The sequence below is a fragment of the Alosa sapidissima genome, chromosome 8, assembly GCF_018492685.1.
Source record: "Alosa sapidissima isolate fAloSap1 chromosome 8, fAloSap1.pri, whole genome shotgun sequence".
Taxonomy (NCBI): domain Eukaryota; kingdom Metazoa; phylum Chordata; class Actinopteri; order Clupeiformes; family Clupeidae; genus Alosa; species Alosa sapidissima.
In genome coordinates, this window is record NC_055964.1 from 15,523,432 (window position 1) to 15,536,810 (window position 13,379).

The following is a 13,379-nucleotide window of genomic DNA, read 5'->3' on the forward strand; positions in this document are numbered from 1 at the left end:
CTGGCTCGCCAAAAATCTCCCATCATCCCCTCTGCCACATTCACTCCATGCGCAGATTCGCAGGATGAGGTGAATGAAGAATGGACTTAATGAGTCTAGTGAGTCAAGCCACCGACATCATCCACCCCCAGTGTTTCCACTGCTTGTGAAAGAGAGGGAGAGAGTGGGGGTGGGGGGAGGGGTAGTCATCACCCTGAGCAGGTCAGATGAACGCCAGACTCTGGGAATGTTCTTGGAAGTGATGGGTATCCTGCTCAAGGTTTGCAACGGATTAAAATCACTGGGTCCATCTGATTTCTGTCAAGGCTTAAGGCACTTTTATTCCAAGGTTCACATTCCTTCCTCAGTAATGGAAAAACAAATGTCAATCCAGCAGGTGAGAGAGGATCAGTTAAATTTTCAATCAGTGAAAAAAAAAATGTCCTCAGCGACCTGCACTTGGAAACTACTGCCTCGGGATTACCCATAACATGATGTCAACACGACCCACTACTACACCTCGCCCCAGAGGAGGCAAAGTCCTGTACTGTGTGCTGCAGCTAAAGGAATAAGGTGACAAAAGCCTGGCTGGCTCCACATCCGCTCATTCACTGGCCTGCTGCCTGGCGCTTGCAAGGGGCCTGATATGGATCAAGCACAGCAGCAATAGCGGCTTATCAGTTTCCTTTTCTCAATAAAGTTCCAGTGAGCTGCTGCCTGACCTGGGGATAGGCCGGGGAGAGGGGGAGAGGGTGGCGATGGTTACGTTCATCCTGCTGCCCTTGCGTGAATTACCGGGGCTATTTCTAATGATCCTTTGATTCCGATTAATCACACCAGGCGTCGATGGCCTAATGACTAATTGTCAAGCCAGAACTGAAATTTCAGAGGATAATGCACTCTAGTTTATGCACTGCACAGTGTAGCCTCTTATTATGACTCAACAGCACACACCGGCATATTATGTTATGCGGAATTGTAATCAGAAAATCTTTGTAATTCAACACCTGGGATATTGGGTTAGGATGAAGGGCATAATCATAAAGTCAAAAATGTCACTGGGATGCAGGAAGGTCATTCTAAGCATAAACCCATTCCAACAATTCAAATGGCAGGCACACCAACAAGTCATCAAGTCAACAAGTCAAATCTTCCCTACTGCTTCTAGTCATGACAGACCTTTGCCAAAAAGCTTGTTCTAAATTTCAAGAATATCTTAAGAAAAAAAAAAGTGACACCTTTCTCATGATAATCAAGATCTATTGTTATGTCTAATTTGTTTTTACGATCTTTTCTCACGATAATCAAGCTCTATAGCTCTTCCATTTCATGTTAAAAACTAATCTCATTCTAAAAATAATGCATTGAATGTTAGAGACTGACTTTATGCACTACTGTTGATAGTAGGTGGTAGTTGTCTGAGCTACCATGTATTTGTCACTGATAGGATTTAAGTGTCATGCAGCAGCAGATGGGGAATTTACCATTATCATTTCACTGACTCTGTGCTTGCTCTGTTTGTTTTGAGTAAAAGTTACCTAACCAGTTGTGCAGGACTCTGCATGTTGTCCCAGACACCTCTGCAGACACCTCTAACACACCTTGCATAAATAAAACAGGTTGAACACGTACAGACACCTCTAACACGAGTTCATGGAGTTCATGGAGATGCACAGTAGCTGTCCATTTCTTTCTTCACCTGTCCTTTTATAACTGTGGTAGCTGTTATTGTCCATTTCTGAACTTTGAACCTTTTGATGAAAGGTTATATAACCTTATTTTGGTTGAACCAGTGGCTGAAGAAATTCTTTTATACAATCGGTTTGAACATAATACATTTCTGAAAACATTCAAAATACTCTGAATCCTCTGTTAATAATTTAATGAGTGTGTGAAGAAATGTCTCACGGGAATGTTAATGAAATTAATGTTTTATCAACTTCTAAGAGTGAGGTATGCAGTGGGCTGTAGATGTGGCACTGACCTAATTCACTTACAGTTCAAGGTGCACTAAAGAGTCTCTAGCGTTTGGCTCATTATCTGAGTCTAGATATAGTTGAACTAGACGCATATCTTCTTCACCTGGCTTCTGCTTGACATTGCATAAAGGTCTGAGGGACACCTGTGGACCTTGGAGCAGTGCAATTGTTTGACCCATTACGTTCAGCTCTATGGTGCAGAGCAGATACAGTAACACTGGATGAGGTAATGTTTCCAGCACTGGCTGCAGGCCACACTCCTCTAACTGCTTCCCTGTAAAGAGGAAACTGTGAAATCAAGTAATATGGGACCGACTGGGACACTGTCAGTCTCATAGTCACACTCCTCAGTGTCCTATGTTGGTTCCTCAAAAAATGTTCCCACAGCAAGGAGAAGATGAATTGTGACACCTCAGTCAAAGTGGAACAGTGAGATCATTCCTGTCACATCTTACAAGGGGACTTTTTTACCTGGCTTGGAATACCCAGTGTAGGTAATTGTTACAAAACCAGCATTTACACAACCAAACCAATTCAATGCCAAAAATATACACTGGAATAAATAAATAAACAGAGAAATTGATATATATAAATAGGCCTTCGCTTAGCCCATTGTGCTGGTCTTTTGGCTTCCTCCTGAGCGAGCGCTTCTAAGCTGCACCTGCAGAGGCTAGCCTTGGTGAGTGAGGGGGGTCAGCGAACGAGCCGGAGGGGACAGGACGAGGCCGAGCAGTGGAGAACAATGGCAAGGCCGAGCGGTGGAACTGCAGCGAGACAGACTGTCTGCGGACCGCGCCGGCCACCCAGCCCCCAGGGGCAGACCTCCCCCCGCCTCTGACCCCCACCACCACACACACACACACACACACACACACACACACACACACACACCTTCAACAGCACAGGAAGACACTTCCCTATACCACCCAGGGCAGACACTGCTGCCAGAACAATGCAGTCCCCCATTCCGGACAAGACCTGAACATGACTCCTCTGTTGGGGATTCACAAGTTTGCTGTTGAAAGAACAGAAGAGAAGGCCAGCGAGAAGGTTACCATGGGTCAGAGTACCCCACGGCGATGCAGTTGTGGACAGTCCATAATGCATTATCACTAACAAGGAAATATAATCAGCGTACAAATGCAGACAGGCTACATGTATTTGTTGTCTTTCTGGGATAAATTGAGTGCTAACTCGAACTGTATAATATTGTCATACATTCCACCCAGCTGGACTAGGCCTTGTCTTTCGTGGATAATTTCTTTGTCAAATCAACACCTGTGGCACAATTATGAGTACAGGAAGAAGATCTGGATCAATGTGCAGTCCAAATGTTTTTCTTAGGATGTGAATATTGCATCAACAGGCCGCCGCAAAACCCCTTTGGGTGATGGTGGCGTGTCAGGGGTCATCTCCAGCTGAGGCCACTGACGTAGCAGACGGTGAGTTTAGCGCGAGGGCTACACGCAACTCATTCAACGCGCACAATGCCCGCATTGACTCCAGAACAACAAGTTGGCCCCTCTGTCGTACCATTGTCCTACACCTCCTCGTCCTTCTGCTCGTCAACGGGCAACACATGGCACGTTGAGTGACTAACTGGAAAGGAATGTGCACAGTGTAGCTTGAAGACGTCAGGGCCCGTTGTCCCGTTTCATTGTAGAAGCACACAACTGAAGCGCATTCTGAAGAGAGGCTCCTTGGGGAATAGAAATATGAGTCACATTCCGGGACTCCACAGAGGGAAAGCACTCGATCAGAGGCTCATGGAACAGGCCAGCGGTACGTCTGCATCGCTGGCATTCCCACTCTTCCTGTATGGAGACCACCTTTTCTTCTGCGATGACCTTTGAGGTGGCACTGGTGACATAGTGTGGTCCAGCTGTTTGTGACATATGAAAGGGAAACGGGGCCAAAACCAAAGGCTGCCTTTGGACTGAAGTATCAAAAGCAGGCCGTGCGGCTGACAATAAAATCTGAATGTGTGAGTAAGTGTGGGGTCTTGTAAAGTGCTTGTGTTCTTCCAGTCTGTAGGAGTCAACGAAACACCATCTGGATCGCAGTTTAATTTAATTTATGTAATACGCTTAGCAGAGAGAAAACGCTCTTTGAAGGACACGTCACCGTTCTCATTTTTTATTTTAGTTAATTGAAAACAATGCAATATTTCCACATATCTGGCAAACCATTAAGCACTCAAATGTTCCAGTAACTACATTTTTATTTTTGCCACACAGTTTCTCAGAAATCCTCAAATAGGCATACACTCAGCAGAAATCCTTGAAGGAAGAAACTTTTAGTGCCTCACTAATCTACAGACCATTATCTCTGGTCTGTATAACATGATGTGGTCTTTTTGTCTTGTGAATTGTCTCCTTGGCATCACAACAAAACAGGAATAGACTTCCTGGGAAGTCAAGGCACCGTCTAGTTTGGACAACTTCAACGCTTGTACAGAGTTCAAATACTTGTCTTGTCTTTCCATAATTTATCACTTGGCTTTGAAGTTCTTCAGACTCAGAGCTCTCTAAATTTAGAGTTTGTAACAGATAAGTAGATACAAATGGCTGTATTATGTAAAAAACAGTCTCTAGAAGAGAAGTGTTTAATCAACACTGAAGCTCATTGAGTCACACAGAGTGAGTGTGGCTTCTCTCATCAGACTTGCCCGAGCTGACGCACATCTACACCGTACAGACAGTACTCTCGAATTCTCACTTCCTCCTTTTCTGCTGCGGCTCTATACCGGTTTGAACTGGAGTCAGGGGCAGGTCTCAGCGGAAACGGTGAGCCTCCTGCTCTCTCCCAATCTCTATTACCATGGCGATCGCTCAAACACCCAGCCCCAAGCAAACCCCTTGCCGCTGCCACGTTGTCTGTTGACATCAAAGCGCCCGGCAACAGCCCTCTCAGAACGACAGGAAGAGGGTGGGAGAGGACAGCCTCGTGTTCAGCATCTTTTTGTCACACGAAAGGCGACTGCCAGCAGCAGTGGCTCAGTATCCTGCTCTGCCTGCCCAAACAATTGGACTGCCTTTTAAGGGAAAGAAGACAATACATGGTGTGGCTGGCAAGATAAAACAAAGACAAAACAAAAGGGGACTGATGTTTAAATATGTCACTGAAGCATGTGGCGAAACACTAAAAGGGGAAGGTTATTTAATACAAAGAATAATAATTGTACAGATCAGATGGAGTAGTAGATTTGAGTTATATTTCGCTGTTTGAGAGTTTGAGTGCAATGTTTATCTGGATAGAGTCCATCAACTGTGATGCAGCTTCACACTCTTGTTTTGAATCTTCACAGACCTCTGAAAAGCACTCATCAGGTCTGTGTTTGTGTGTTAATATGTTGTGTGTAGGTGTATCTGTGTGTAAACATGTATGTGTACTCGGGAGAATGTGGCGCCTGCTGGATGACTTTCCCTAGACTCAGGTGAACCTTTACCTGAGCAAAACCCCCGCCCACGGGCTATGGGGCAGGTCCCTCTGGTGATTGTGCTGCTGTCTCACATGCACAATCCAGGTAGTCAGATGTCGGATGACGCATCAGCGGGCTTCTGCAACCGGTTCCAGCCGGCACAGCTACTATCAAAGTGAATGAGATTAACTGACATCCACTGATCTTAGCCTTGCCAGTTAATCCCGCCCATGTGGAGGGAAAAAAACACCAAATATGTACCAAACACCAAAAAAATACCAAATATGAACTGCATGATGAAACACCTTAACTCACGGTTGTAATGCAGCCTATCATCAACACCCTGGTCATATTGACATTTTATTGTGCTCGAGTGATTGCTGTCATAGAGCAAATGCAAATCACCCTCCCCAACAGGATGACAAGCTGGGAGAGCCCTGGTAATACCACTTAAACCAGCTCTTATCTGTGTGGCCATTTGTGTGGTGCACCTTACACAAACACACTGGGGCCCGGCTGCTAGCTAGCTTCCTCCACCAAACTGGTTTACGCCGGTCTCGTAAGCCGTGCCAGCAGGGGGAAACTCAGCGAAGGCTAACCACATCAAGTGGCGGGTAACATAATATCCCCCTTGAAATGCCCTTATTTCAGCAACGGACGGGGATGAAAACAAAGCCAGCACATTAGTCTTATCCAGGAGCTCTTTAGAGAAATAGTACTAGATTACATGTCCCCAAGTATTTCCATTTCTTATTAATTATTAATCTGTGCTTTGTTATTGTATTAATCTTGATTAAATGGTCAAAGATTATCAGTCATCTACAGGGCTCTGTGGGGTATCAGATGAAAGTGAATATCTTGTTTTGCACTGAGTTACAATAATCCTCTTTCAGCAAACTGTATTCTTTTGATTATGCCCCTATCAGTAGGTCAACTGCTGTGTTTATCAATATAGTACACCCAGTCTCTCAGGTTAGAGGTCGGAATTTCAATATTCTATTCTGTTTACATAATAACGAAATCATTTACGAAATAAAGCTGACTCATGGATTTGAGATTTAGATGCCTATCACTTTCGATGGAATGTAAACATTGAGCTGTGCTATAATACCAGAGACTGATGATGAACCCTTTTGTAAAATGGCAGATGGTCTACATAATTATTGACCTGTAATTAATGTTTTTTGTTATTGTTGTTTAAAATATAAATATATTTTTCATAAACTTTGGTAATCTTAATCCTGTCACAAATTATCCAGGTATATATTTCAAGTTAACTTAATATAGGCCTGAATAATCATATTATGCAGTGTCTTATGTGGTGTTAAAGGTGTGAAATAACAGAGTGAAGAAATATATTTCTTGAGTTCATAATTTATTATAGAAATTGAAAAATAACTTTTAGAAAAGTCATGAGCTGGTGTTTTCATAACATTTTGACAAATAAATTAGTGGCCACTAATAAAGAGATAGCAGGTATCACAAAGTAAAACTGGTACAGAGACAAGGCATTTGTTTGCAAACAATACAGGCAACATTTTCAGGCAATACTTCGGCACCAGTGTCTCATCACACAGTCACTACTTTCATGAACCATTAAGAACACCTTCAAGGTGCAGATAAAAAGCGCATTTTTAAAATGCAGTTCATCACTGAGACGCCGTTGCAAGAGTCTCTTTGACTTGTGCTTGGGAAAAGGCCCCAAGAATTTTCTAGTGCGCAGCTCCATCACTGTGCTGCATCCCTCCGTGCATCATGTAGCAGGTCACTGCGCATCCCCCAGGGCGAGCTGCATCAGTGGATGACATCTCCGTAGTCCAGGCACGTTTCTCTGAGCATTTTAGCCAGGAGCCCTTAGCTCATCTCCGTGTCGTTTGCCATCTGCTCTTGAACATCCTGCTAGGTGTCAGTGTGCTGACAGACTTATATGCTGGGTCAAAACAACTCGTCACGAGTCGATATAGAACAGTCAACGGAGTTTCAGCAGGTTCCTAACCATCCCTGCGATCCGCAGAAACTTGTCCTTCTTGCGCTGTTTCAGGGCCATTAAGGCTTTAGCCGTCTCCTCGGGGTCCTGTGCGTAGGAGAAGATACTCCTCACCCGCTCCTCCGCCTTCATGTCTCCCGTTTTCTGGAACAGTCTCATCAGAGCGTCCTGGTTGACGTTCTCGAAGATGTTACCCACGGCCTTTTTGCGGTGCGCTGTGTCAAACCGGTTCCCGTGAGAGGACGGGCAGACGCGGTGACAGTCCGAAGTTACGTAAGAAGACATCCTTGCGTTTAGTTGTTTTCGCGTTTCTTGTCTGTTCGCGGCAGAGGCTTGGTCGCCAACTCTCTCAGCTGAGTTGGGTTGCCGGCTGCTTGTGTGCTCTCTATGTGTGAGTGGAGAGCCTAGTCCCTGCTGGAGCTATTTATACAGTTGCTGTAGGCTTCCCGGCTGTCAAGTCCCACTTGCACGGCTGACGTCACAAGTCCTACTACACGCCCACAGAGAACCAGCGAAGCTAACGTGCAATGTCCTACTCCAGCACAGCTGTAAACTGCAAGCAAGAGACCCGCCTCGTGCTTGCCAATAGCCTACAGAAAAACATGGAACAGGCAGGCTGAGAATCTAAAATGGTTCAAATGAAGGTTTACCCTGGAAATAGCACTTTAGGCATGGGCTAAAATGTTGTATGATGCACTCAGAAACATAACTTGGCTCAACTAAAAAATATTCCCTATTTTGAGATGCCAGTAGGCCTAGGCCTGCCTTCTAATCTACTAAAATAGGCAATTTAATCCACAGCGTTTCAAAATACACATGCAATTGCCCAAGTATGAAATCCATGGGCGGATTATGAACTTTCGGGCCCCTGGGCCCAGATGTATTATAGCCCCCCACTTATTGTCGTAGATGTGGGAGGGGGGGTTTGGGGGTCCTCCTCCAGAAAATGTTTAATTTGTTTGATGCGATTTCCTGTATTCTGGTGCATTTTGGGGATGGCCAATACTAAATTCAATCAGATTCATAACCTACATCCTGATTTGTTGATATTGAGGCAATGATTCCATGCTTAGGCTTCAGGGCCCCCTGACCCCTTGGGCCCCTGGGCCTGGGCCCGGTAGGCCCGTGCAGTAATCCATCCCTGATGAAATCCATAGACTAAAATGCAAAGGAACATATTTAAAGGAAATATTGGGTACCGTCAGTCACATCTTAGCATAGGCCTATATAACTTTTGCTCCATGTTGACATTCTCCATATATTTTATATATTTTTGGCTTATGTTACTTTGCAGAGTAACGCATTTTGCTTGAAGCAATTGCTTCACATCATGCATGAGCATGAAGTGACATACTGCATTAAAACATCCAGCATTTGAAGATTTGCCAAGACTGTTTTACATTGATACATTGAGTCCTTACCTCGCAGTGACTCCTGTGTCTGTTATCAATAGACTCCATCTGTAAAGCTAGCGTGCACCCTCATTACTCACACACAAACAACTATGTCTTACTTGGCAAAATTACTCTTGTGCCAAATACATGATGGGAATCACCAGTAAGTTGTTCTATTTTTAGTCATGGCCCACATGTTTACCGAGAATAACACCCACTCAAGTTACAAACACATAGATCTCAAGTCAAGTAGGCTACTTTTAACTGACTTTGTTGTTTCCAAAACTCCAGTCTTTATTGTCCAGAACCAGTGCAATAATTGTGGGTTTTTTTCACACGCGAGAGGCAAGGAAAAAATGTTTGACGTGTTCTTATTAGATCTCCAGGGTAACATTTATGATGAAAGATGTGCCAGGCAAACAGATGTGTGGAATGCAAGTTGCTTGCCATCGATGATTGACAGTTACCTTCTTTCCCCCTTCTCTCCCAGCTGTCTGTTCACACTGTCTCGCCACCGGATATGGTCCTGTCCTAGACTGGCATGGCAGTTAAGACTGGAGCCAGGGAAGAATGGGTCAAGGTGCGGAAACGCTGTCAGGGGGAGAAGAAAGCATATTTATGACCTTAAAGGACTCAAGAGTTCAAACTCAGACACAGAGGGGACAATAAGATCTTGTGGGAGGGGGAAAAGGAAGTGCTTGCTCGAGTTGCTTAGCCAACCCTGCCCAGTAACACAAGCCAAGTGTCCTTTATTAATCATAACAATGGCGGTACCAAATTTAGTCTGGGGTCAGAGGTGACTCCCAACAGTCCGGCCAGCGGAGACAATACTCTCTCAGCACAGACCTCTGGAGCCAGACAATGAAAAGCCCTCAACCTGAAGATGTCAGTTTGCCTCTCAGCACACCATGAAATATGTCCGCAAGATAGAGGATTCCAGGATCCAGCCTGCAAACAGTGCCAAATTGTTTTATGGTGTTCTAGAGTTGGAGTTGTTTAATTTTTTTTGTGTGTGAAGCAATACTGAGCATGTTTCAAATACTTTAAATGATGCCTATCGGGATTAAGCCAGTCATGTGTTTCATTAGGGCCACGGAAAGCTGTTATACTATTACATTGGATGACTGCAAAGCAAACCTTGAAGTCTTATCTCTCAGGCGGAAAATGAAATAAGATAAGAAGTTGACAATGTGCAGACATGAGTGACTTTCCCATAATCACCATCGATTGGCGGGCGACATGTCACAGCGGAACAAGCAGGAGTCACAATGTCTCTGAATAAAACAAATTGAATATTTTCTGCTCTTTTTGTCCGTCTGTCCTTGTTCTGACCTTGTTGTCAACATGCTCTGTGACCATATGCGCTGCTTTTCTCTGTGCCACCTCTGTCCTCTGCTTTGAGGCTCGCAGTTCTAGGAAGTGAGCACATTTTTTCTGGTCCCCTGGGTATCTGACCTCATCTGCTGAACTTGCAGCGGGCCCGTTGTGAGCTAAATGCTAAATTGGGTCTTCTTGTTGAAGCTGTGAACGAAATATTAATTTGATATTGGCTAACCCATCACATTATCTCTGGGTTATCATAGATAAGTTCAGAACAGTTACGTAAAGTGCCTGTCTGCATGCTGTGAGTTCACAGGCGATAACAGCTAATGGAGGGATTGATTACGAGGTCGAAAAGCTGCAGAAGATTTCTAATGGGGAGACGGATGCTGTAGTAATGATAATACTAATGTGTCCTAATAAACAGGCACAATATTGAATTACTTTTGTTTTGAGTCGGAAAAATAAAACGGCTCAAAATAACTTGTTTAGCGTAACAAAATAAATGTTTCAGTGCCTCCAATGTGAATAACCTGATCGAATTTAAAATGTTACGTAAACAGGGTTTCTGGTGTACAGCTTGTGCTTTCAGTATGCACATACTCTTGTTTATAATGCAAAACATAGCTCTTTGACCTTCACTTACCGTACAAGTCATAACTTTAAAGGTGGCATTAGGGATGAACTAGGTTAAGTATAGATGATGTTGATATCAGGGAGGTCACCATGTACAACCCAGTGCTCCAGGAATGTGAAGCTGTAAATCAGCTGTGAATGAGTAACAGGCCGAGATAGAGGGAGGACACAACACCCCAGGAGTTTATCAATATCGGCTGGACTGGAGTGTATAATCATTCTTTAATAATGATCTTAAGGGGGGTCAATTGTAGAGCATTCACTGAGTGTGGGAAGCGGGGGGGTGGGGAGGGGGGTTGCCTTCCAGAAAACAACAGCACTGCAACACAACAGGTGAATTTACAAGCCAATTAAAATGCATCCCCACTGATGGAGCCATGAGAAGCCAGAGCCCAGTTATGCGTTTTATGAGAGTGTGAACCCCACCTCAAAGTACAGCACCTGTTCTGGATTCCCCACATGCGTTTCTTACTGGAATCAGTGGGGCTAGCTGTACGTGTATTTATAATGAGTCGGTTACTGAACGTTCTATTGGGCTGGTTGTGCAACAACAGTAAAGGCCTCTGGAACTGGAGAGACCCCCCACCCTTACAGAATTATGGTGTCATTCAGAGTTGGAGCAGGAACACAAACAGTCCTGGGTTTCCCTCCACAACAACCGCCACCCGTGCCACCAACCAAATCGCCAAACAGTTCCTCTTGGAACACGACTGAAATACCATTCGTGCCTACAATGGCTGTCTGTCTCCAAGTATTCATCAACAACTGGAGTAACAACAGAAAAAAATAGAAATGCAATTCCAAGGAATTACACGAGGGGATGCAATCTGCTGGTTAGGGTGTTGGTGGGGCTGTTGAGCTTGCTGCTAGCTGGTTGGTAGGATAATTGTGATACCTGCAAAGGTGCTTTTGGAGTAACCAAATTTGAATCTTGTGTGACATGGCATTCTTGAGATTTCACACTCAAGGTGTTTTTGACCTTGACATTTGACCTTCAACCTCCAACATCAACTCACTTCATCTTTGAGTCCATAAAAACACTCGTACCAAATTTGAAGCATGTACGTCAAGCCGTTCTGGAGATATAATGCTGAATGCATGAGATATGGCTGGGACTTTTATTTTGACACACAGGAAACACTTTAACAGGATGTGTAGTTCAGGTAGAGCTAGATTGTATGATTAGAAGCTGAGACAGTTGGATTCCTCACAGTTAAATAGGTGGAACAGTTAAATAGGTGGATAGTTTAAATGGTTAAATTATTTGCTAGGTAGATGAGGTTTCATATAGTTGGAATGACTGAACAGTTAAATAGGTGGATAGTTTAAATGGTTAAATTATTTGCTAGGTATGAGGTTTAATATAGTTGGAATGACTGAACAGTTAAATTAAGGTTTTGCTCCTTTGTTCTAATGTTACGTCACCGTTTGTTTACAACTAGAGTGGTAGGCAAGAATGGTAGGCAAGGCACTGCAGAGTGGTAGGCAAGCTTACAACAGTCGGGTTGCATAGGCTACACATAGTTACAAATAGCTTCAAAATTGAAATTTTAATATCAAATATTGACCGGGATGCCGACCACTTGTGTAGGCCCTACAGTAACAGTTGGTTTTACAATAAGAAGCAAAAAGGCGATGAACGACCGTTTAGCCTACCTATCCTCATGGTTGTGGAGGATGATCGTTAGCAGCTGTGAAGTCTTTTATTCTCAAGATGGCCTAATGGTGTAGCCTAGGCTACTGTCTATGAAGACGTAGGCTAAAATACAACTATCTACAGTCATCCAAAAGTGAATTGCAAGAGATAGGCTATGACGGGAAAAAGTGCAGCATTTTAAACATGGCAAGAATATTTTTACCGGAACAGTTTTGTCTCGTGAAATTTGTGCTTGTGGACATCAATCACCTATCTCCTGTCCTTCTATTTCGCGTTATCATGAGTGTCATTTGATTATATAATCACAACAAATGATAATAAATGAAAAGAGAATAGGCTTATGTGCTATAGCCTACAGGTCAGTTAGGCTAACTCCCGTATGTAAAAATAAACTGATTTGATCCTATGAATTGTTTAGCGATCACACACAACAACTTAACACAGCAACCTCAAACACCACTGTTGAACCTAGGCTACTGCTTCAGTCATGTAAGAATAGCAGTTTATGAATTATCTTTACCCGTTTAATCAAGTCCACATGACCAAAATAACAGCATATTTAAAGGCTGAGCTAGCATAACAGCTTAATATAGCAATGGATAACTGTGGGCTACCGTTTAACGTCTGCTGAGTCTACATGCCTACCAAAACCTGTCGCTGTTCAGTTGAAGTTGAATGATCAAATATTGTTTGATTTTGTGTCAACTTTCAGAGGGAAGACGTTCCTTTCTGGCCAAATTTCACAGCTTCTAAGAAAGTCTATCGTCTTCGTGTAAACCGAGTTTTTAACAGAGAAAAAAAGTTAGGCTACCATTAGGCTACATGCAGGTTCTCCCATAACGTTATCGATCGCGATACAGATCAATGCACCAAATCAGGCCTGGCCACCTGGTACAAGATTCTAATTTCTGTGATGTCATAAAGGCCTAATAGTTTTTAATTAATAGTTTAATCAAGTCAAGTCAAGTCAAGTCAGTTTTATTTGTATAGCGCATTTAACGTGCAC

General features: G+C 43.6%; 1 protein-coding gene across 1 annotated transcript; it reads right to left on the minus strand.

Moving 5' to 3' along the window:
* Window positions 1–6,733: 6,733 nt before the first annotated feature.
* Window positions 6,734–7,789, minus strand: tcima (transcriptional and immune response regulator a). Its single transcript, XM_042101970.1, has one exon. It carries the CDS (start codon window positions 7,649–7,651, stop codon window positions 7,349–7,351), a length of 303 nt encoding a protein of 100 aa, XP_041957904.1. The 5' UTR covers window positions 7,652–7,789; the 3' UTR covers window positions 6,734–7,348.
* Window positions 7,790–13,379: the final 5,590 nt, after the last annotated feature.